The sequence below is a fragment of the Vicia villosa genome, linkage group LG3, assembly GCF_029867415.1.
Source record: "Vicia villosa cultivar HV-30 ecotype Madison, WI linkage group LG3, Vvil1.0, whole genome shotgun sequence".
Lineage (NCBI taxonomy): Eukaryota > Viridiplantae > Streptophyta > Magnoliopsida > Fabales > Fabaceae > Vicia > Vicia villosa.
Genome location: NC_081182.1, coordinates 20,770,574 through 20,793,807, shown reverse-complemented (window position 1 = coordinate 20,793,807; position 23,234 = coordinate 20,770,574). Strand labels below are relative to the sequence as shown.

Here is a 23,234-nt window from a genome sequence, read left to right as displayed (position 1 = left end):
ATTTAGACATTAAACTTCAACGTATTCCCATAATGTGCGATAATACTAGTGCTATTACCTAACTAAAAATCATGTGTTACACTCGCGTACTAAACATATTGAGATGCATAATCATTTCTTATGCGATCATGTTGAAAAAAGGGATGTCGTTTTTGAGCATGTTGATAGCAAAAATCAACTTGTGGATATTTTCACAAACCCTCTTGCGACCAAACCATTTTTCAATATTCGTCGAGAATTGGGAATTTTTGATATCTCAAAATTTTCCTAAATAGCTTGATGCATGAACTCTCTCTATAATTGTAACCTTTGTTTGAAATTTCTAGTTCATGTGAGTGCATCCCCCGTTTCTCATCCTATGAGGTAATATCGTTTCACTTATCCCTTTGTCCGTAGGTTTTATATATTGCATTGCTTATGTATGTCTCTTGAAACTTGGTTGTATGTTTATGTGATATAATTGATGTATGATGCAATCCCATGAATGTTCACTTCCAAAAAATTTGTTGATTAACCTTTGAGTGTTTTCAATCCATATGCTTATAGTGACTTCATGTTTTAATCATCACTTCCACATTTGCGAAAAGGGAGGGGACCAAAAAATCATAAGAAAAATAAAATTAAGGGTTTAAAAAGCTGAATTTCGAAATAGAAGAATCAAAAAGTTAAAAACATCTAAATGGAGGACCAAAAGTACATTCAAACCTATATTTTTTAACACTGGAGTACACTTATATAAAGAAAAAAAAGATATATAGACGTAGTGTCTATACTTAATATGGGAAAAGAAATCGAACGAAAATAAAAAAGAAACCAGACAAAAGATCCATAAGTCATACCTAACCAACTTGACGACCCGACACCCAACTCAGGCTAAACTAAAACTAGACAAATCAAATCTATCCCTAAAAATCTCATCTCAAATGATACAAGGTAGAATCTCACACAATATTGATAATATGTAATTCCATCGGAGAGAAGGAAAATTTAGCCATAAATTATTTGATTTAAAATTTAAATTTTTTAACAATTTGTCTTTAAATATAATACATTAACTATTTGAGTTAAATATCATAGTTAATAAGTATTTTTTATGAATAAATCATCATAAAATAGAATAAAAGAGACTTAATAAAAAAGAAAATAAATGACAAAATATATTCGATGAAATTATTCATGATTTCAAATAAATTTTGATAGAAATAATTGTATTATGAAAATATTTATTAACTTTTAACATAAATAGCTAGTTTGCCCGAGAGGTTAAGGGGGAAGACTTAAGATCTTCTGCACATAAGTGCGCGTGGGTTCGAACCCCACAGCCAGCAATTTTGATAAAAATATATCTCACTTACATAGACACGATTTTGAAGCGGCTCAAGATTTTTTTTCATTTTATTTTATGATCCTATGCTACTTTATTATGCTTTCCCCATAAAGTCATGATCTAGTTGAAATATACGTACGTAAACGCGACACTTTTGAAGCGGCTCAAGATTTTTTGCATTTTATTTTATGATCTTATGCTACTTTATTATGCTTTCTATTTTATGATACTATGTTGTTCTATTCTGACTTTCGTATACTTAATTTGCAATTATTTCATACTACTTTATCATAATTGAATGCTCTATTTATGTGCATGCATTTTCACTTTAATGTCATTCTATGTGAGTGTTGTGATTGTTGATCAAAATTATCTACCAATCGTTAGTTGGTTCAGTGGTGATTGACGCTGAACTTGGTAGGGAGGACCGCGACTCGATCCCTGCAACTACGATCGAGAAGGGACTGGAACCACTTGATGCCATAATTGACCCCCGAATCGGACTATACCGGTGGTGATAAACCAAAAAAAAAAGATTACATGTAACGCCTCTGAGTGGTATAAGTTTCCTTGTGTGTTTTACGTTTTGTGGATTTTTTCTCTTTTTGATGTTGTCAAAGGAAGATACACATATTTAGGGGGAGATATGATCAGATATTACAAATACGTTGCACGTTTTTCCATCATAAAAAAGGGAGAGTATATGAATGCAATATCCTCGCTTAGATGTTTTGAATGATGTCAAAACTATGAATTATATTGTATTTGTACATTGGAATTTATCTCTCTATGTCTAGGTTTCATTTTCATCTTAGGACATTTCTAGATCATGTCAGAAGTTTTTGGACTAGTTTAAAATGTCAAAAATATGCATTTTTGTGAAAAATCATGCTTGGAGTCATCTTACCCCATATTAGGAGTCAACTCTCATTGAATTTTTTTTGAAAAATAACTATCTAGTCAAAAGGAGTCGATATATAGCCTCTAGGAGTCGATACACGGCGTGAAGGAGTTGACTCTCTCGAGCTTTGGATCGACTCCCATTAAAAGCGTTTTCAAAAAAATTTCTCTGCTAAGAAGGAGTCGACTCCCAAGCTTTTGGAGTTGATACATAATACGAAGGAGTCGACTTCCACTGTTGTGCTTCGACTCCTACTAAATCTATTTTTGAGAAATTCTTTTTTGTCCAAAAGGAGTCGACTCCTACCTCGAAAGGGTCGACTCCCTTGCCCCTAGGAGTCGACTCTCACTTCGAATGGATAGGCTCCCACTGATCAAAATGTTCAATTTTGTAATTTTGCAAAACACACACACACACACACACACACACACACACACACACACACACACACATATATATATATAAATATATATATACTCATTCATGCATCATTTTTCACTATTGAAACCAAAAATATACACAAAATTGTTCATCATCTTCATTCCCTCAATGCATACATACAATAACTACATATAATCATTTTTGTTATGTGATCTTGAGATAGTTTGATAAGGTTCAATTAGGATTCGGTGTAATAAATTGGGTTGGAAATTCTGTTGGGGTTTCAAGATAAATCCATCGGGGTTTTCTTCCAAAATCAGGGATTGATTTGGGAGTTTTTCACAAGATTGCACAATTTGGATTCAGCTGAGTGAAGCCTTTGAAGAATAGGGGTTTTTGTCAAAGGAGTAAAGGTAACCGAAGGATCACTTTGGTAATCTTGGGTTACGATACATTCACAATTTGGATTCAGCCGAGTGAAAGCTTCGAAGAAAGGGTTCTGTTGAAACGGTAACCAGAGGATCAAATTGGAAGTATCGAATTACTTGATCGAGCTCAAAGAGCTGACACCTAGTTGAAATTCCCTTAAGGCCAAAACCTATATGAAACGGTTCTGTCGAAGGAGCCGACACCTAGATGAATTTTCCTTAAAGCTGACCACTATTATTGAAAAACTTCTCCAACATCAAACATGTCTGACGATTCTTTGGGGGAAATTATTCAGTGTCGGCCAAAGATGGACTTACCAGCCTGTGCCAACCAAGATCTAGGATCCACTGGTTTGCGCCGACCAAATACTTAACTCCATTAGTCCTCGTGAGTAAAGGTCCAAAGGCACGAAGCCCATTACCTAGCTTACTTCGCTTGACCCAAGATATAAATACCTTTATAAAGGGTTCTAATATACACAATCTTTAATCTCCATTTTCACTATCACCTATCTTGAACCCTAAACTGACGTCGACATTGGAGTGATGACCATGCATGTAACCCCCTAGGTCCACTGAATCAAAGATAACAATATTATTTATCAGCGTCGTATCAGCATCGATACCTCTGATTCAAGGAGCACTGTGATCTCAACATTCGACCCATGATGTCGCATCCGTGAAATGTATCTAAAACTCCGTTACACCGTAGGTTTTGCAATCATCATCATTTATAGTTTCGCAACGGAAAAAATTACTAATTTTCACTATACTAATTTTCAAATATGTTGGGATACAAAATTAGTAAAACCTAGCATTTTTAACATTTTACTTTTAATGAATAATATAGATAATGCATTCAATATATCTTATAAAAAATTCTTAGCAAATGTCAAAAATGTTATCAAAAAGGTTATCGATAATAGTTCCTTCGTCTCAAAAAATATCTCATCAACATTTTCTTTCTATCTCAAGTTTGATTAAGTATTGTATCTATAAATAAAACTTATTGAATTAATATTTAGAAATAACATGACATTAAATAACTGAATGATGAGTAATAGTTAACTATACTTATTTTATTTAATTTTTCAATTTATATTTCTACTAATTTAATTCAAGGGTCAAGAATGAAGAAAGTTTTAGATATTTAAAATTGGAAGGATCCAATTCCATATCTTTTATGCACCTTGTACTAAAAAAATGATCAATGACCCATTGAACAAGAAGGTTATCTATATAAACTAGAATCCATGATCATAAAAAGAACATGTTTTGTTAGAACCCATTATGTAAGAACATAGCAAACACCTTTGTTTTTGAGTAAAAAGAACAACTCTAATTATGGATCGATAGTGATATAAAAAGAATAACTCATAGTATACTTTAATTAAATACAATAGCACTAGAAAACCAATGCTTCATTTTCAAGTTAAAGATACTGTATTTGACGAATCCAATCCAAAGCCTTCAACACCGATATATATATATATATATATATATTATATATTATATATATATATATATATATATATATATATATATATATATATATATATATATATATATATATATATATATATATATATATATATATATATATATATATATATATATATATATATATAATTATTTTTAAAAAGCAAGTAATATTAATTAAATATTAAAAATGAAACAAAATAAAAAATTAAAATGAATTAATTATTTTGAAACAGTTTACTTTTATGAATATAGTTTTATTTTGAGATAAATAATACAAAATATTAATAACTATTTTTGGTGACAATTTCCTTTTCCAAAAAAAAAAAAATAGTTTAAAAAAATAAAAAACTCAATGTATTAGATTTTAAAATTTTGAATATGTGTTATTAAAGTTCTAAGCGTGTGAATTTTACACTAATATTTAGGAATAATTCGTCCCCATCAATTAAAGTAGTGAATTTTTCAATAGACCCCATGAATCTCTTAGACACCACGCGAAATTCTAAATTTGCCCACTGCTTCCGTAGATGCACATCCGAAAGCACCCTTATTTTGCAAAAAAATTGACTCCTTCCGTAGATGCATCTGCGGAACCGTTAAAAAACATAGTATAGTATAGTTAAATTCAACTTATTTCAGTTCAGCAATCCTTTCGTATATGCACATACGAAACGTGGTGAAAACAGAGTGTTTCGTAGATGCACCTACAGAACAGTCTGCTATATTTTCAAATCATGTTCATTTCACTTCAAATTCAATTTAAAGTAGTGCAATGTAAAGACAATAGTAGGTAGACCAAAAAAATACATCGTATAATGTCGTTCATAATGTCGAATACATTATCAAAATAACATACATAAATGAAATAAAAATACACATAAAAAATAACAGGCATCACTACTGTGTATGTCAGACATTATCTTGCGCCTCTCCTCTGCCTCTGGCCCCGCCTCCGCCTCTCCGTCCACCACGCCCTCTGCTGGCTCTGCATCTAGCGTCAAGCTCAGAGGTGTAGTAGTAGATGGGGAAGAAAAGTCAAGTGGAACAGATGGAAAAGGTCCAGCTGGAGCGGGTGTATCAAATGGAGAAGGTCCGGCTGGAGCGGATGTATCAGGTGCATCTGCTGCAACGGCAGCTCCATCAGAGATCTGAGATACTACACGCACTCGTCCGCACCCCACGAATGCATGTTGTGCAGTCCTCCCATGCATATCCCTATCTGGATCGTGGGCCATAATGTCTTCATTGTGATACAAACAACCTCCAGTTAGATATTGTGTATTTATAAATAAACAAGAAAAGAAAAACAAAAAATTACTCTCCCGTAGATGTATCTACGTAATAACCTTGATTTCAAAAAATTGTGGTGCTACCGTAGATGCATCTATGGAATGCCTTAAAGATCATCTCTTCCGTAGATGCATCTCCGGAGGTTTTTGAAACTCAGAAACTCAACAATGGCAGAAGTCCACTGTTCAAGAACTAAAAAACTTGATTTTTGTGGCTTGATCATGCGTTTTAAACGTCAAACAACACCTACATTGTCTCTTAACTATAATTCTAAACATATTCAATCATTTATACACCTAAATATTGAATTCTAACTTGATTTTACAAATACTCAAAATAACTCGAATAATAAAAAATTTACCGATTAAATAGAGTTTTGAACTTGATGGAATGTGTTGATACTTGATGTTGACAATGTCGGCCGAACTCGGGAGAAAAAATGCACTATTGGGGAAGTTTAATATTTGGGGTTGAGAGAGTTTGAGTATTTGAAATGTGAAGAATGAGGGAGGGGAAGGATCTGACATGAGTTATAACGTCAAATGCTTCCGTAGATACATCTATTGAAACTTTCATATGTACATCTACAGAACAAATCAACATTAAACAAAAAAAAAAGAATTTCCGAAGATTCATCTGCGAAAGCTGTTGCCAATTCGGTGATATCTGAGAGATGTATAGGATAGGCTAAGAAATTCTTTTAAAGTATATTTCAAAATTGCTATCCATAATGATGCAGAATTGAGTTAAAATGGCGTCTCTCTTACAATATAAACAATTGCTATCCATAATTGTTATGAATATGAAAATGGGTGCTACACCGTGCGATCGGGTTATCGAGTTTGGCGGAATGCTAAGAAGATACCTTCCAATCTTAATTCCGATGAAAATTGGAATAATATCAGGAGTATTAAAGTACGGGCTAGAGTGAAACATCTTTTGTGGAGAATCTGTCAGAATTGTCTACCTACCCGTATACGGCTCAGGCAACATCATGTTCAGTCCATAGAAACATGTCTGTTTTGCGGTAATAACGACGAGGATGACTGACATGTGTTCTTTGGTTGTCATGCTACTTACAGTTGTTGGATCTCTGCAGGTTTGAGCAACATTATTGACCATAGAACTCATTATTTTCATGATATAAAATCGCTCATCCTTGATATTTGCAGCAAGGAAGATAGGAACACGGCGGGGAAAGTTGTTGTTACAATTGATGTTATGTGGAAAAATAGGAACAATCTTATTTGGAACAATGATCACGAAGATGGTTCCAAAATTGGGTGGCTTGCGTATCATAACTGGCGTGAGTGGTTTTCGGTACAACATATCCCTATTAATAACAACGTGGAACAACACTCTCTCCATTGGTTTCCGCCACCTAACGGTTGGATTAAGTGTAATGTTGACACGGGATTTAATAGCAATAGAGGCACGGCAAATAGAGGATGGTGTCTTAGAGATAATTTCGGTAACTTTATTACAGCAGGGACTGCGTGGGATTCAAGTAACCTTTCGGTTCTTGAGGCAGAAGCTTTAGCCCTCAAGGAAGCTATTCAAAGTGTTACTATGTTACACCTTGATCGGGTTATTTTTGAAAGTGACTCTATTAAAGTGATTCAAGCTTGTCAATCTGTTACTGCAGGAAACTCTAAATTTTATTCTATAGTTAGCGATATTAAGTTGTTACTTCATAATTTTTCAACGCTCACTCGTTAGCAAAGGCGGCCAATTCTTGGGCTAGACGTAGTATTCTTCATGTAATTCCTCCTTGTATTGAACTTTTGACTATGAATGAGAAATCATAGTTTTGCTTTGTTCAAAAAAAAAAAAAATCAATTCAAGTTAAAATTTCAAAATTTCCAGTAAAAACACACATTTCGAAATTGCTGATAAAAAATTTTCATAAACTTTTTCTAAAAATTTTGAAATTTCCCATAAAAACGCATACATTTCAAAATTGCCAGTAAAAATTTCAGTACTTTTTCAAAATTTTAAGTAAAAACTAATGAAAATTTCGAAATTGATAACTTTAAAAGTTGATAACTTTAAGCAAGTGTGTAATGATAAAAGCATGAAATATGAAGGGTGAGGTGGCTAGTTAATTCCTCGGTTTTGAAATTCTTGAGCTAGTTAATCAATCTTAATAATAATGAAAACACCAAAACTTGTGAAATATTCTATTTGAATTCCCATGAAAAGCATTAAGAATGAATGCGTAGTATGTAACGGGTATACTTCATATTAATTTACTAATTTCTATGCCAGAACTATAAAATAAATAAACTAGTTAATGTCTTGTATTTAACAGCTTCATAGAGATAGCATTCATGTGTGGAGACCAGTCTGAAAAAAAAATTCTGTTTAAGAATCTTTTTTGACTAATTTCTGTTTAAGAATTAAATCCAAGTAAACATATCAGTATCACTAGTATTTAAGTAGCAAAATACATTCCAAAATTTGCCTTTATCTAGGCTTTAGGATAACAAGTGGTGCTCAACAATAAGAAAGCACCAGACATATTGATTTACATGGTTGTAATGTACACAACTATTTTTTTCTTCACTCAACTGATTTTTCTTTATATGTATATACACCAGCAAAAAGATATCATAAATATATCGCCTATTGAAAGCGCGTTTCTTAAACAACCTGGGATGAAATGTTTGCTGTAAGAAGTGTTCCACGAAAACCTTCCTCGGTATGCTGTAGTTCCATCTTATCACTGCAGAGCTCATCTGCAAAAGACGAATACAATTCATTTTTGACTTTATGTATCTTAGTATTTACTTGGGGGAACATAAAAGATTACATGTACTTCATAATGGCCACGGCTATAACATGAAGTGATTTTATCACCATTATGGTTCTATCAAATAGCTTACCAGCAATATCTCGATTCTCATGGATCTCGGAATCCCTCACTATAATCTGATCCCCGGCAAATATATTTGCATCTGCAAGGGTAGCACTCTCATCATCAATATCAATTATCCTATCAGCTTTATGTAGTATCTGGTTTTCCTTGACAACCTGGGAATACAACTATAATTGATGAGATTCATGAAAAGAGATTTAGACATTATGATGCTTTGCACTCTAGCATAGCAATTCACTGATTATCATTAATGGTGAAGATGATTCCTTTCTAACACGAAATTTCACTTGACTGGCTATTATCAATAACAAAAACTATCTGATAAATGTGAAAGTAAACACCTACGACGTGTCAATTCATGTGTATACTAATATAACCTGTCAATTTTTGTAATGATATGCATGTAAGCCGAAAGTGTTAAAGAGCTTGGTTATTTTAAATAGGAGTATGCGCTTGAGAAGACAATTAAAATGAACTAAGGCATATGTATACAACAGAGTTTACTTACCCCAAAAGATTCCCATATCATCATCTTCAACTGGTATAGTGATGTTGAAGCAGAAACTTTTAGACTAGCTGAATTCCCATTTTTAGTCTTCCGGGAGCGCTTGGAAACCCGCCGATCTGTTTCAGTTAATCCCTTTGAGGCCTCCAAGATTGATTTAGGTACCTCCTTACCACGTACAAGAATTACACTTATGTCCTCATTGCAATAGTTAAGTTTATGCATTAATTCACAGCTTTCTTTTTCGCCAATGCAACTTTCACAAACCTGGATATTGAAAGGAAAAGAAATAATAGTTGAAATGAAAGTTGATATATAGAATCCAATCAATGAGAGTCGAGAAGATTGTAATATTTAGTCAACTGAAAAAAAAAAACAGACGACTTTCAAACTTCAGTTACATTACTACATTATTCACCCGAGTTCAATAATTTGTCAGTCAAGTAAGATCCACAGACTGAGAATCACCTTTTTCAACATGAGATGCATTCATTAAGCAACATTTACCATAGAACCAAAATATGTATTGTGCATATGCTGAAAAAGAAAGAGGATGAAAAATAGAAAAACCGATGACACGGCTTTCAAAACTAAGTGCGGTACTATAAGACTCAATGTCTAAAAGAACAGTGCAAAAAAAGTAGGATGGGCCAGTAACATAACAGAGTTTTGGATTACCTTGGGACAAGTCTTGATCAAAATTTGTTCACTTCCAGTTCCATTTTCATTTTTCACTTTATCCCCTGTCTGTAACTGATCTTCGCATATCAACATCTTGTCACTGGACCCAGTCAAAAAGTTCTCTGAATAATTAATATGCTCAATTGTTGCCGATATCCCTTTGGTCTTGGTACCACCCCATTCTTCACAAAAGCATATCCAATCATTCTCCGGTATGATAGTTAAGCCACCTGCCTGTAACCCACAAAAGGGAAGTGGAAATTTGAGAGGCACCAAATTAACATAAAAGAACTAAAACTACACCCATCAACATGTGAAAATGAAGAAAGAAGAAACGAAGTGAAAGAGCAAATGGATATCAAGAATTCATAATTTACTAGTTTAATTTTTAGGGATTATAAGCATATACTAAAACAGGTGAACAAATTTGTCATAGAGAAATTGACATGTGATTGCCTGCATTAACGTACAGATAATGAGTACAGAAAACAATTTCTTTTTCTTTTCTTTTCATAACCGACTTACAGAAGATTCTCTCTGGAATATAGCACCACGTCTGAAAACCAGTTGAGGAGGTCTTTCAACAAGTTGAGAGTGCTGATACAACAGATACAAAATTCATCATAAATTGCTGGGGATCAAATCATGAAGAAAGAATCAAATTGCTATATAGATATTAAATATGCACATACAACCATGTTTAGTTGATCAATAAGCTCTGCTACGTAAAGTCACTAACACATGTGGGATAGGCTTGTTTGGTGGTGAAAATAGGATAAAGACAGTGAAAATTAAAGTAGAATGAATAGGATATTGATGGGAGTCAAATCCAATAAACCACTTATTTGGATGTAAGGATGCATCGATGTAGAACTCTGCCACTGGACAGTAATCTAGAACCGTTAAGTATTTAATTATGCAGAACAATCATGTCTTTAATTTCGTAGAACAGTCAGCTAGCTGTTATGTATTATACATTACATAGGTCGAGGGTTGGGAGGCATCAATGGTGTGAATTTTGTAGTTTGGACCCTTAGTGTAGTTTATGTAAAATTTTGTGTTTAATCATAATATCTGTCTGATATCAGCCTGATAAATTTCTTATCCTATCCAATAGATAATCCATCAGATCGAACATGTTATCCTATCTCGTTTGAGGTGGACCAGATAATGGTAGGAATTGATATAAATTATTTTCAAATGACAGCACTACCCTTATATTCAGTGGCAGTGGGGAATGGTGTCAGGCGATGGTGGTGGGTGTTGACAAGCAGTGGTGGTGGAAAAAGGTGTTGGGGTGGCAATGATAGAGGATGCAAGGAGGTGGAGAGTATCACGCAGTGGTGGAGGTGTCAGATGCGCTGTAAGTAGTTGATGGTGGGTGGCACCGGGTGCTGTTCATGAAGGGATGGAGAGAAAAGAGAAGACAGGGTCACAAACAAGAGGGAGAGGAGAAGAATATATCTATCTTATGATATTGATTTCTAACCTAGTCCTTGATTCCAGGTTATTTTTTAACAACTGAGTAAGATAGATAGAATAAGTTAATAGGATAAGCTTATCCTATCATACAGCCTCCCCATACAATGGGTCAAAATTGGTATCCGATCTCCTCTTCATGAAATACCTTTTTATAACTGTTGCATACAAAAATTTCATTTTAATTTTTCCAAATAGCAATCACAATCATTTGTGCAGTAGCTAAAGCAAATTAATCATGTAGCAACGACTAAAATGCAAAACGACACCAAATTCCAGAGTAAAATAACAAATGTACCTTTTCACACATCAGTGAATCAATTACCCCGTCTAAAGTTTCAGGTATATCTGGATTCTTGAATGATGGACTGATGTAATTTCTCCATTTTGAAATCCATGAAGAAGGCAGCAAGAAATATTTACAATCCACAGAGAGAGGCATACTTTTAGCATGGAATAATTTCTCATGATTCTGGCGTTGCTTTTGTTTAACGGACCTGCAGCATAAATGCAGAAATCACCTTAAACGGTGTCTATAAACAATATTAGCTCTATATCAATGGCAATTACAAATTGTTAAGATACGAAAGACTAAGAGGCATTTGAATAAACCGTGTGTCTTGTAAAGCACTACGGAGACTTTATTATATATAGAGAGATTACAGCTAATTACATAATATAGTCGATGTGGGACTATTCTATATACAAATATTCTTAACACTATATTTACAAATATCAACACTCCCCCTCAAGCTTGAGCATATAAGTCAAATGCACCAAGCTTGCCACATATATAATTAGTTCTGGGACTTCGCAGGGATTTTGTAAACACATCTGCTAATTGATCATTGGAGTTGACAAAACTTGTAACAATTTCGCCTGATTCAATCTTCTCTCTGACAAAGTGACAGTCTATCTCAATATGTTTAGTTCTTTCATGGAAGACTGGATTTGAAGCAATGTGCAATGCAGCTTGATTATCACAAATAAGTGTCATTGATCTTGCTTCTTCAATTTGAAGTTCTTTGAGTAACTGTTTTAACCAAATGAGTTCGCATGTTGCCAATGCCATGGCCCTATACTCTGCCTCGGCACTTGATCTTGCAACTACATTTTGTTTCTTACTTTTCCAGGATATAAGGTTTCCTCCAACAAGTACACAATACCCAGAAGTAGATCGTCTATCAATGGGTGACCCTGCCCAATCAGCATCAGAGTATCCAACTATCTGAGTATGTCCTTTATCTTCATACACGAGACCTTTTCCTGGAGCACACTTGATGTATCTCAGAATCCGGACAACAGCATCCATGTGTTCTTGGCAAGGAGAATTTAAGAATTGGCTTACCACACTAACTGCAAAAGAGATGTCCGGACGAGTGACTGTGAGATAATTCAACTTTCCAACCAATCTCCTATACCTACCTGGATCAGATAGAGGCTCCCCCTGATTGGGTAGCAATTTGACACTTGGATCCATAGGAGTATCAGCTGATTTAGCGTTCAACAACCCTGTTTCTTGCAAAATATCCATAGCATATTTCCGCTGGGATATCACCAAGCCATCTTTAGATTGGGCCACCTCAATTCCCAAGAAATAACGGAGTTTACCAAGATCTTTTGTTTGAAATTGATTCGAGAGATGTTGTTTCAACTGGAGTATTCCTTGATGATCACTGCCAGTTATCACAATATCATCCACATATACAATAAGATAGATACACCCTTGGGCAGAGTGACGATAAAACACAGAGTGATCAGCTTCACTACGGACCATACTAAACTGTTGTACTACAGTGCTGAATCTGCCAAACCAAGCTCTCGGAGACTGCTTAAGACCATAAAGAGACCTGTGTAGCCTACAAACCATTTGTGAGGACTCCCCCTGAGCAACAAACCCAGGTGGTTGCTCCATATATACTTCCTCTTCAAGATCACCATGTAAAAAGGCATTTTTGATGTCAAGTTGATGAAGAGGCCAATGTCGAATGGCTGCAATGGCTAGAAGAAGTCGAACAGATGCCATCTTTGCTACAGGCGAAAAAGTATCACTATAATCCAACCCAAAAATCTGAGTGTATCCTTTGGCTACCAAACGAGCTTTAAAACGATCAATCTTACCATCTGGACCAACCTTCACTGTGTAAAGCCAACGACAACCTACTAACGATTTCCCAGGGGGTAGATGAACCAGTTCCCAAGTACCACTGCTTTGAAGAGCACACATTTCGTCAATCATTGCTTGCCTCCACTCAGGGTGAGATAATGCTTCACCTGGAGTGTTAGGAATAGAAACAGAAGACAAAGAAGACAAGCAAGTATACTGCAAAGGAGAAAGACGATGATAACATAAATCAATATAATGTGGAGAAGGATTTCGTGTTTGACGTATACCTTTTCGAAGAGCAATCGGAAGATCGGACTCAGGTTGCGGGATCGGATCCGGTGATGGCGAAGGCGTCGGAGGAGAGTCTGCACTGACCTCAGGGACAGGTACTGCCTCAGGAATAGGTACGACAGAAGTGGGTTGGCGACGCTGATATGTTTGAAATGGGCGAGTAGTGGGAGGGTCAACCGTAAGGCTTGAATGGTGGGGGATAAGAGGAAATGAGACTTCCGGAAGAGGTGTAGGAGTACTTTCCTGAAGGGGTTCCGGAGTTACTTGGCTGGACTCGAAGTATGGAATTGACTCGAAGAAGGTAACATCGGCCGATACGAGGTATCGTTGTAGAGTATGTGAGTAGCAACGATATCCCTTTTGGGATCGATGATAACCAAGAAAGATACACTTTAGTGATCGAGCTGATAGTTTATCAAGACCAGGGGAGAGATTGTGTACAAAACACGTAGACCCGAAAACTCGAGGAGGAACTGGGTGAAGAGGAGAGTTTGGAAACAGGATTGAGTGAGGGATTTTATTATTAAGGACAGATGAGGGCATGCGATTAATGAGGTAACATGCCGTGAGCACCGCATCCCCCCAAAACCGGAGAGGAACATTACCATGGAGAAGTAGGGTCCGAGTGGTTTCTACGAGATGCCGATTTTTACGTTCGGCTACCCCATTTTGTTGAGGTGTATGGGGACAAGATGTTTGGTGCAGAATACCATTGGATGACATAAAAATTTGAAATTGTTGAGATAAATATTCGCGTGCATTGTCACTTCTTAAGGTACGGATAGACAAGCCAAATTGGGTTCTTATTTCTTGATAAAATTTTTCAAAAATAGAAAACAATTCTGATCTGTTCTTCATTAAAAATAGCCACGTGCAACGTGAAAAATCATCAATAAAAGTGACAAAATACCTAGACCCAAAAGTAGACTCAGTACGCGAAGGACCCCAAACATCGGAGTGAACTAAAGCAAAAGGGGACGCAGCCCGTTTATTGACTCGATTGGGAAAGTGACTACGAGTATGTTTCCCTAACTGACAAGACTCACAATGTAAACTAGATAATTTAGATAAGCTGGACACCATCTTTTGGAGCTTGGGGAGACCTGGATGACCTAACTGCGCATGTATAATGAGTGGAGAATCTGTGGCAGAGCATGTGGTGGATGACGCAGAGAAGTAGTAAAGGCCTTGAGACTCACATCCGACGCCAATCGTCTTCCCCGAACTCCGATCCTGCAAAGTAACAGCACTATTAGTAAAGGTGATAGAACAATTAAGGGCACGAGTTAAACGACTGACTGACAGTAAATTAAACGGACAATTAGGTACATATAGGACAGAAGTAACAGAGAGAGATGGTAGGATTTGAACAGTACCAATCCCTTGGGATTGGGTTTTAGAACCATTTGCGGCGGTTATACTAGGTAAGAAACCAGAGGTAGAGATGGAAGAGAAAAAACCTTTATTACCGGTAACATGATCAGACGCACCAGAATCGAGGACCCAAGGACCAAGAGGAGATGATTGAGAGAGGCAAACAGATGAATTACCAATGTGTGCAACCGAAGCCGTGGAACCAGAGTTCTGATTAGTCTTACACCACCTGAGAAAATCGTCGTAGCTTGGCGTAGGATTTTGAAGTGAAGGTGAAGTCTGCATAGTATCGGGATAATCAATTTGAGCTGTATTTACCTGACGTGGAGGTCTGCCATGCAGCTTCCAGCAACGGTCGATAGTATGCCCAAGCCGATTACAATGGTCACACTTGGGACGAGGTTTGGAGTTGGATGACCCTCCTCGAAGGCGATTGTGATTGTTTCCAAGAGATGCAAGGGCAGCAGTGTCACCTGGTGTTGGAGCAGCAATAGATGGAGGAGAAACCGGACCAAACTCATGAGGTGTAGCCAAGCGCAACAGTTGTTCACTAACTGTATCATAGCTAGGAACAATAGTACCTGATAAAATCTGGTTACGAACGGATTCGAGTTCTGATGGTAGTCCTTTAAGTGCCATGACCATGAAATATTTACTCTGCTGTTCGGCATGAGCTGTTTCATCTTTTGCGTAAGGCATGAGGGTTTCATAACTGGCTTTCAAGGCATCAAGCTTACTCAGATAAGCTTGCACATCCATATTTTCCAACGTCAGTGTGTTGAGTTTGTGGATGACACTGTATAGAGAGTGAACGTCGTTGGAAAAGACTTTCTTGGCCTTTTCCCATACCTCATAACAAGTGGAGTAGGCTTGGTACTGAGCTTGGAGGTTAGGTGCTATGGAAAACCACAACACAGTACATAGAGAGGCATCAGTTTTCTTCCATTTAGCGAGTTTGTCGGTTGCAACGGCAGACAATTTTGTGGTTAGGTGCTCTTCAAATCCCTGACCGTGAAACCACATATCGACAGCACGAGCCCATATGTTATAGTTTGCTGATCCGGTTAGTTTTTCACATGGGATTAGCGGAACTTTAGTAAACGAGTCTCCCATAGCTTCAAGTTAACAAGAACGGGGCTGTTTGTACTGGAGGGTAGATTTTTGCGAGTCGGAAGAATAAACCGAGAGCGGATCTGCGATCAGAGAACAAAACTGAGCAAAAAAATTTTTTTTTTGGTGAACAGTACCGCGCAGTGAACAGTACCGGTCGGTGAACAGTGCCGCGCCGGTAAACAGTGCCGGTTGATGAACAGTACACACGATGAACAGTACGCGCGATGAACAGTACCGAAAAAGTCGCCGAAAAAAAAAAAAAAAAAAATAGACAAACCGGAGTGATGACACGGTTTGCAGAAGGAAATTTCTCACCGGAAGACAGTAGGTCAACCGGGTAAAACACGGCGAAGAATTTCCTCTTAGTAGGCTCTAGATACCATGTTAAGATACGAAAGACTAAGAGGCATTTGAATAAACCGTGTGTCTTGTAAAGCACTACGGAGACTTTATTATATATAGAGAGATTACAGCTAATTACATAATATAGTCGATGTGGGACTATTCTATATACAAATATTCTTAACACTATATTTACAAATATCAACACAAATGAAATAACCTCAAAGAATCCTCCAAGCATGCTGCTTCAGATAATTCATTAATGCATTGGGAACACTCTGTAGAACCTGAAGGAAGAATCAGGCCACCTAAAGCATCATCAGGTTTTACAGAAATAGCATCTTCATATAAGAAGAGCCAAAAAGTCTCAGGAATAAGCACCCGTTTAGCACCAGGAGCTTGCTCAGGCATCAATAGACCATGTGGACAACTAATAGCCGCTGTTAGTCCAGCATCAGCTTCAGATGGAGCATCAAGGACTTTTCTTTTCCACCATTGCTGCAACCTTCAAAAATTTCCTCATCAGCAAAACAACTTCTAAAAATATACTCATCGGTATAGTGAGATGGAAAAAAAAGGAAGGAAATTGAAATTAATCAGAACAGGTTGCAGAATTATTTATAACCGGGTCAGTTGGTCAAGATATTAACTGTTCCCAAATACAGGAAATAGAACCACTTGTCCCATTCCTTATCATTTGAAGCATGAAGGCTGTGAGAGAAGATTTGTTGTCATACCATGGTCTGGATATGAAATACTTTCCATCCGGACAATTCCCATCAAGAACATCCCGTGCAAGTGACTTCAATGATTCTCTTCTACCCCGATAGGTGTCAGCTGATACCACTGTCTGAGCCCCGTGTATCAGACAATCCCGACAATGATCATCATGAGACAGTGTTGGCATCCCACCATACTGAATTTTGCAACCCAATAAAGGGAACATGTCATGAATAGTGTATAAAGAAAATGGAATACATGAAGTAGCAATTAGAATCATGAACGTGGAGGAGATATACAAATAAAATAATCCATAAAAAAAAACATCAATGTTTAAATCTCTTTGAAGAGCATGAATTTCCTATCCTTTTTGTTAGATACTGATTCATTCAGACTAGTGCACTGCATTCTCCTAACAAAAACAAAACACTTCATCTAAATACTTCACAAAGACAAGTTCTCTTATATCAGGTTTCCATATGACTCCAATTTTCTTAATGACAAACACCATGAAGTAACAGGCAGTACTTCATGATTAAAACAAATTACTCCCTCAATTTCTTAAGTACTTTCACCTATAGACCATTACGTATGAAACAGCTCCACCTGATAAGTTTTTGCTTCATCTTTCCTATCAGTATTTTCTGACAACATGTAAAAATATGCTGAAAGATACATTGTCATGATAACTTGCACTAACTTTAGTTAAAATGGTTAAGTATAAATACATTAATAGAAATCCACAAACAATGAGTGACATAATACAAGAAGATGACTAATAATCCAAAGATATTAATCAAAGCAAACAAACAAAAGTGACCTTGGAAAACAACTTATCCCATGCTTTGGCAGACAGTCGCTTTATTGAGGTAACCTTTGAAACTGGGACTTTCCCATGTAAACATTGGATGACTGTGTTGTCAATAGAACTGCATATACATTGCAAAGTAAAAAACTTATAAATAACATCAATTCACCTTACACAAATAATTGACAAAAAGGAACCCTCAAGTTACGACAAGGAAATGATCTAGTCACACGCTACTTAAAAAACATTGAAGTGTCTGTGATCAATATAATATTGTACAAAAATATGTACTAACGTTGGAATAATGTTGTCAGCCCACTGGCGAAGCCAATCACTAGAAATCCAATAAAAAGGTCGCTCTAAAGGTGGAACAGGAGCTTCAGCCAACACAGATCGAACTTCTTGTCTCCTATCAGTAATACGATTCAGCTCTAACTCTTTCCCATGACTGTATTGTTGACAAGCATCAAGATATGAGGCATTAAAATTTTGAATTTCATCATAAAGATGAGAAGGAAGAGAAACATCATCTCGTGCACTAGCTACAACGCCTTCTATTTCTCTATGGTTAGCTCCACAAACTATACCCCCATTTTCACTTATATTTTTTGTATGTTTAAGATGGTACATCAACATGTAAGCATCACAAGAAGAAAATGTTTCCATAAGTGAAGACTGTGAATGAGTGGTGTTTAAACCGTTTCCATTACGTTCAGCTATCCTTGCTTCAGAACAGTCAGAGCGAGTTGCATCAGTTGCAACGGATTTAGTAGTAGAACTAGAAGATCCTTCGCCAAATGGATGGTTACCTAAATTAGTAACGTGTTCATCATCAAATTCCCACCACTGCCCCGTATTTTTGTCCTTGATGTGAGCGATGTAATGGCCACTATTAACACCGGATCCCTTGTGAATCAGTACAGCTGACAAGTCATACACCAAATCAAACTGAGATAACTCATACAGTCTATGCCGCATATCAAGTTGCACAGGAAATGAAAATGCAGAAGTAATTTTCTTTTTTGTAGTAGTCTGCAAACACAAATAGATAAATAGAGAAGCACACCTGTAAGAATACAAGTAGTGGTCCAGGAAATCAAACTTTACACCATATATGAAAGGGGTATATTACATTTTCCTCTCTTGAGAGTTGAACATTTTGTGAACTTGATTTCACTCAATGTATATGAAACTGTTATTGTAATAAGCAATTATGAACAAGCTTCCCAAGATATTTTTTCTCTTCGCACAACTCTAACATTTGAAAATTCTTAATACTGGTTTCATAACTTCATCTAAAATTTTCATATCATCTTTTTAAGTCACAAAGTTGATAGTAGGGATTCAAAACTAGCTGATGATGATATTAAGAGCCTTGGAGATAAACAGCCCTAAAAGGCCTATTTGAATTAAATTAGGCAAAGTATGCGCGCTGATTCGTCTGGTGATGAAAGTGTCATTTTCCAAAATAGAGGGTAGATGTGCAAAACAAGCATGGTTGTACTTTTACATTACTCAGTTGTGAAGCGAAGATAATCAATAGAAAGGCAATTTTTTAATCCATCTAATTTTTTCTTCATAGATTATTTATGGTGACGAGGAAGCCACATTACTTTTTATCTAATACTTATTCCTTTCTTTCTTATGATGAGTAAACAACAACATAAAGTATGCCACTAGTAGTATTCTTCCCATCATAATTATAACAAAATTATGAAAATTAATTATGAAGACAATCAGAATACCTTTGGAAGAAAGACACAACGTTTAAGTTGAAAATTAAGTACATCAGGTAGGGTACACAGCTTGATGCTGCGAGTAGCATCAACTCTTGTGTTGCATGACTCACAAAAATATTGATTGTCTCCATGAAGCTCTTCAACAGTTAGGTAATCATCCAGGCTCTCATCTAAACTTTTCAATCCCTTGACATTCAACTCCAACTCATAGAAATCTTCCGTTTTGGAAGAAGCTTCAGAATCTCTTCCACATTGTGAGCACCTGCATAATAAGTCATATAATTAGAAGAGATGTGTATTAGTCATATACATATAGATACCGCTGGCCACACATACATCTAATATATAAAAGTAGATTGTAAATAGAAAGATAATTTAGATCATTTTGACATAAATTACCATAGTTTTTTTTTAGTTCTGACCAGTTATGAAAAAAACAAGTCTAGTTCCATGAATTATATTTCAAAAATAAACAGTACTCAACATAGAATTGAAGCATTTAGCATCGTTATTATTACAAAATATAATCAAAATCGATGTTGGCAATATGAAAAATACTCCTCCTGAGAAAATATACTCAGTGCATATTATGTGGGAAGATCTGACAACAGTAACCAAAGCCATATTATGGATCAGTAGCTCTGCATTATCGGTGATTGTTCTTTAGGCCTGGTTTTGAATATTTCTTGCAGGTAGTAGTAGTGAGAGGGGTCATATATTAATAAGAAACTATAGGATATTTGAAAAATCTATAACAGGTTATAAAAACTACAAACATTATATGGAGAAAATGATAGTTTATTAGCTAAAAAGTTGTTCAGATTCAATGATTCATACGTTGTCACATGAGACACACTTCCGCGGAAAAGATCCTGAACTATTGTTCTTGCCTTCGGAACTTTGGAATGACTCAGACAACGCTCAAGCAACGACAAAAGCAACGTCAAGAACTCATGGCTATCCTGCTGAACTCCATTATCCAACTCCAGCGTCTTCACAAACGGAGAAGAATCTACAAAAGCCAACTTACTACCTTGCAACTGCGCAAAAAGTCTCGCTAATTGATCTAACACCGGTTGTCGCCTTAAAACATCCGGCTCCACAGAAAACATCCCTTCTCGGAATAACTTATTCATGTACAAACACTGCAGTATTCCATTCGCATAACACGTTGCGCCGAGATTCGTTAAACCTGCAGGCGAATCATCAGAAGCACGAAGATCCTTGTTCGGATCAGGACCAAGACTTTCAACAAAATCCGACACCTTCTCCCATAAACCAGACTTCCTAGCTCCATTTAAAGGCGGAACCAATCCACAAAAGCAATTCGGATTATCTTTCGTATTGACACGGCAGCCGGAACAAACCGGTTTATAAATCATATACAATTGATTAATATCATCCTCAGTAACCACACTGGTTTCGTGAATTTTCCTACACATTGAAATTGAACAACAATACATAAAAACAAGTAATAAATAAAACTACATTTCAATTCACATCACGTACTGATTAAAAAAACTGAAAGTACCTCCAAATTTCACTAGTACAGACACCATCATCATCCTGTTTTAGTTTTTTATTTTTGCTCCGGGTGATCGGTCTACTCATACTACAATGATAAAATGATTATTCTGAGATATGAAATTAGGTGAATCAAAAGAAGAACCCTAGAATTTGGAGAGAGGAAAATTAACGAAATCAAAGGGATGTAGAGATGAGAAAACGCGAATATTTGAACAGAATTGGAAGGCATTACCTGATTGAATGAATGATAGTGGAGCAGAGAAATTGTTGTTGTGGTGTTTAGAGAGGAATTGAAGCTGGTTTCAGCTGCAAGGATAGAAAAGTGCTTTGAATTTTCTGGAAAAATTAGAAGCAAAGAATGAACAATAGTAACATTTTTTTATTATTGTTTTTATTATTGTTTTTATTATTATTATTATTATTATTATTATTATTATTAATTAAATTTGGTAGTAATAATTCGGAATTACTGAATGAGTAATTTTACAGAATTAGTACCTTTTTTAGGGGAGAGAGAAAAGGAAAAATAAAATAAAGCAAGTGACTGTTAGAGAGAGAAAAGAGAAAATAGAGAGGGATTTGTTTTGTTTGGTTGTTGGGATGGGGAATGTCATGTCACAACTGAAAAGGTATAATGGTTCAGTCACTCATACAACTCTTGTGTCAGATGGATGGATTTTTGTCAATAAATTATTAGAGATATTGATTTAAAAATTACAACAAAAAATCTATAATATAAATAGTTGTTGTTTTGTAAATAATAAAAAAATTATTTTATTAATTAATTTAATCTAAATCAATAATTTGAAGGTAAAAAAAATTTTTCAACTCATTTTTCACTTTTTATAATTTATTATTATTTTTAATAAATTATTAATCAAAATAATATAATAAATTATTTTTTAATAAAAAATTATTATGATCATTTTAAATGATTGTTAATTTACATTTAAAATAATATTTAATTTTAAAAAATTAACTTTAATAACTGAATATTAATAACAAAAAATATAATTAATAATATAAAAAAGGTTGTTGTTCTAGAATTAACAAAAATACTCTTTTGTTAACTTAGTTTAAATTAATAATTAGGGGACAAAAATGTCTTTATTTTTGTTTTTTTTAACTCAATTTTCATTTTTCACTTTTCACTTTACAACTCACTTATCACTTTTTATAACTTTATTATTATTATTATTTCTAATAAATTATTAATCAAAATATTTTAATAAATAATTTTTTAATAAAAAGATATTATGATCATTTTAAATGATTGCTAATTTACATTTAAAATAGTATTTAATTTTTAAAAATTAACTTTAGTACTTGAATATTAATAACGAAGAAATATAATTTGAAATAATTTTTATTTTAAGATATAATATTTTTTAAGAAAATAATAAAAATTTTAGTTTTAAAAATATTATTTCAATTAAAATAAAATTAAAAATATACTTGAAAATGTGTGTTATTAAATAAAATAGAAATATGAATGTCATATCATTAACTTTAATTTATATGACTCAAAATATTATTATATTAATATATGTCATTAATGAAGTTTATACAATTATGGTAGAAGGTTCTTACTTGGCTCAAAATGACACGTAGACCACTTGAGTGGGATCAAGTAGTGGATTGGATCACCAAAGCAACAAAACCAAAAGGCGTGCATAGGAAGACCTTGAAGCTAACTTTTGCGAAAACTATTCACGAGATTTGGCACGAGAGAAATGATAGGATTTTCAATGGTAGAAATCTTGATATGAGAATAGTTGACAAAATTCTTTATAGTATTACAACTAGATATCGTATGTATAGAAAATTAAGCATGATAGAAATCTTAATATGAGAGTAGTTG

General features: G+C 35.1%; 1 protein-coding gene and 1 non-coding gene across 2 annotated transcripts; one reads left to right on the top strand and one right to left on the bottom strand.

The window, feature by feature from the left end:
* Window positions 1-1,245: 1,245 nt before the first annotated feature.
* Window positions 1,246-1,328, top strand: TRNAL-UAA (transfer RNA leucine (anticodon UAA)). Its single transcript has one exon. It is a non-coding gene; the product is annotated as a tRNA-Leu (tRNA).
* Window positions 1,329-8,167: 6,839 nt separating this feature from the next.
* Window positions 8,168-21,888, bottom strand: LOC131660581 (ubiquitin carboxyl-terminal hydrolase 26-like). The gene is made up of 15 exons (XM_058929840.1): window positions 21,872-21,888; window positions 21,606-21,679; window positions 21,378-21,458; window positions 20,684-21,280; window positions 19,853-20,108; window positions 18,403-19,139; window positions 18,120-18,228; window positions 17,317-17,495; window positions 16,800-17,084; window positions 11,651-11,849; window positions 10,399-10,470; window positions 9,871-10,107; window positions 9,196-9,459; window positions 8,695-8,842; window positions 8,168-8,547 (listed from the first exon to the last, which is right to left on the bottom strand). Exons 3-15 carry the CDS (start codon window positions 21,455-21,457, stop codon window positions 8,453-8,455), a joined length of 3,258 nt encoding a protein of 1,085 aa, XP_058785823.1. The 5' UTR covers window position 21,458; window positions 21,606-21,679; window positions 21,872-21,888; the 3' UTR covers window positions 8,168-8,452.
* Between the last annotated feature and the right edge of the window lie 1,346 nt (window positions 21,889-23,234).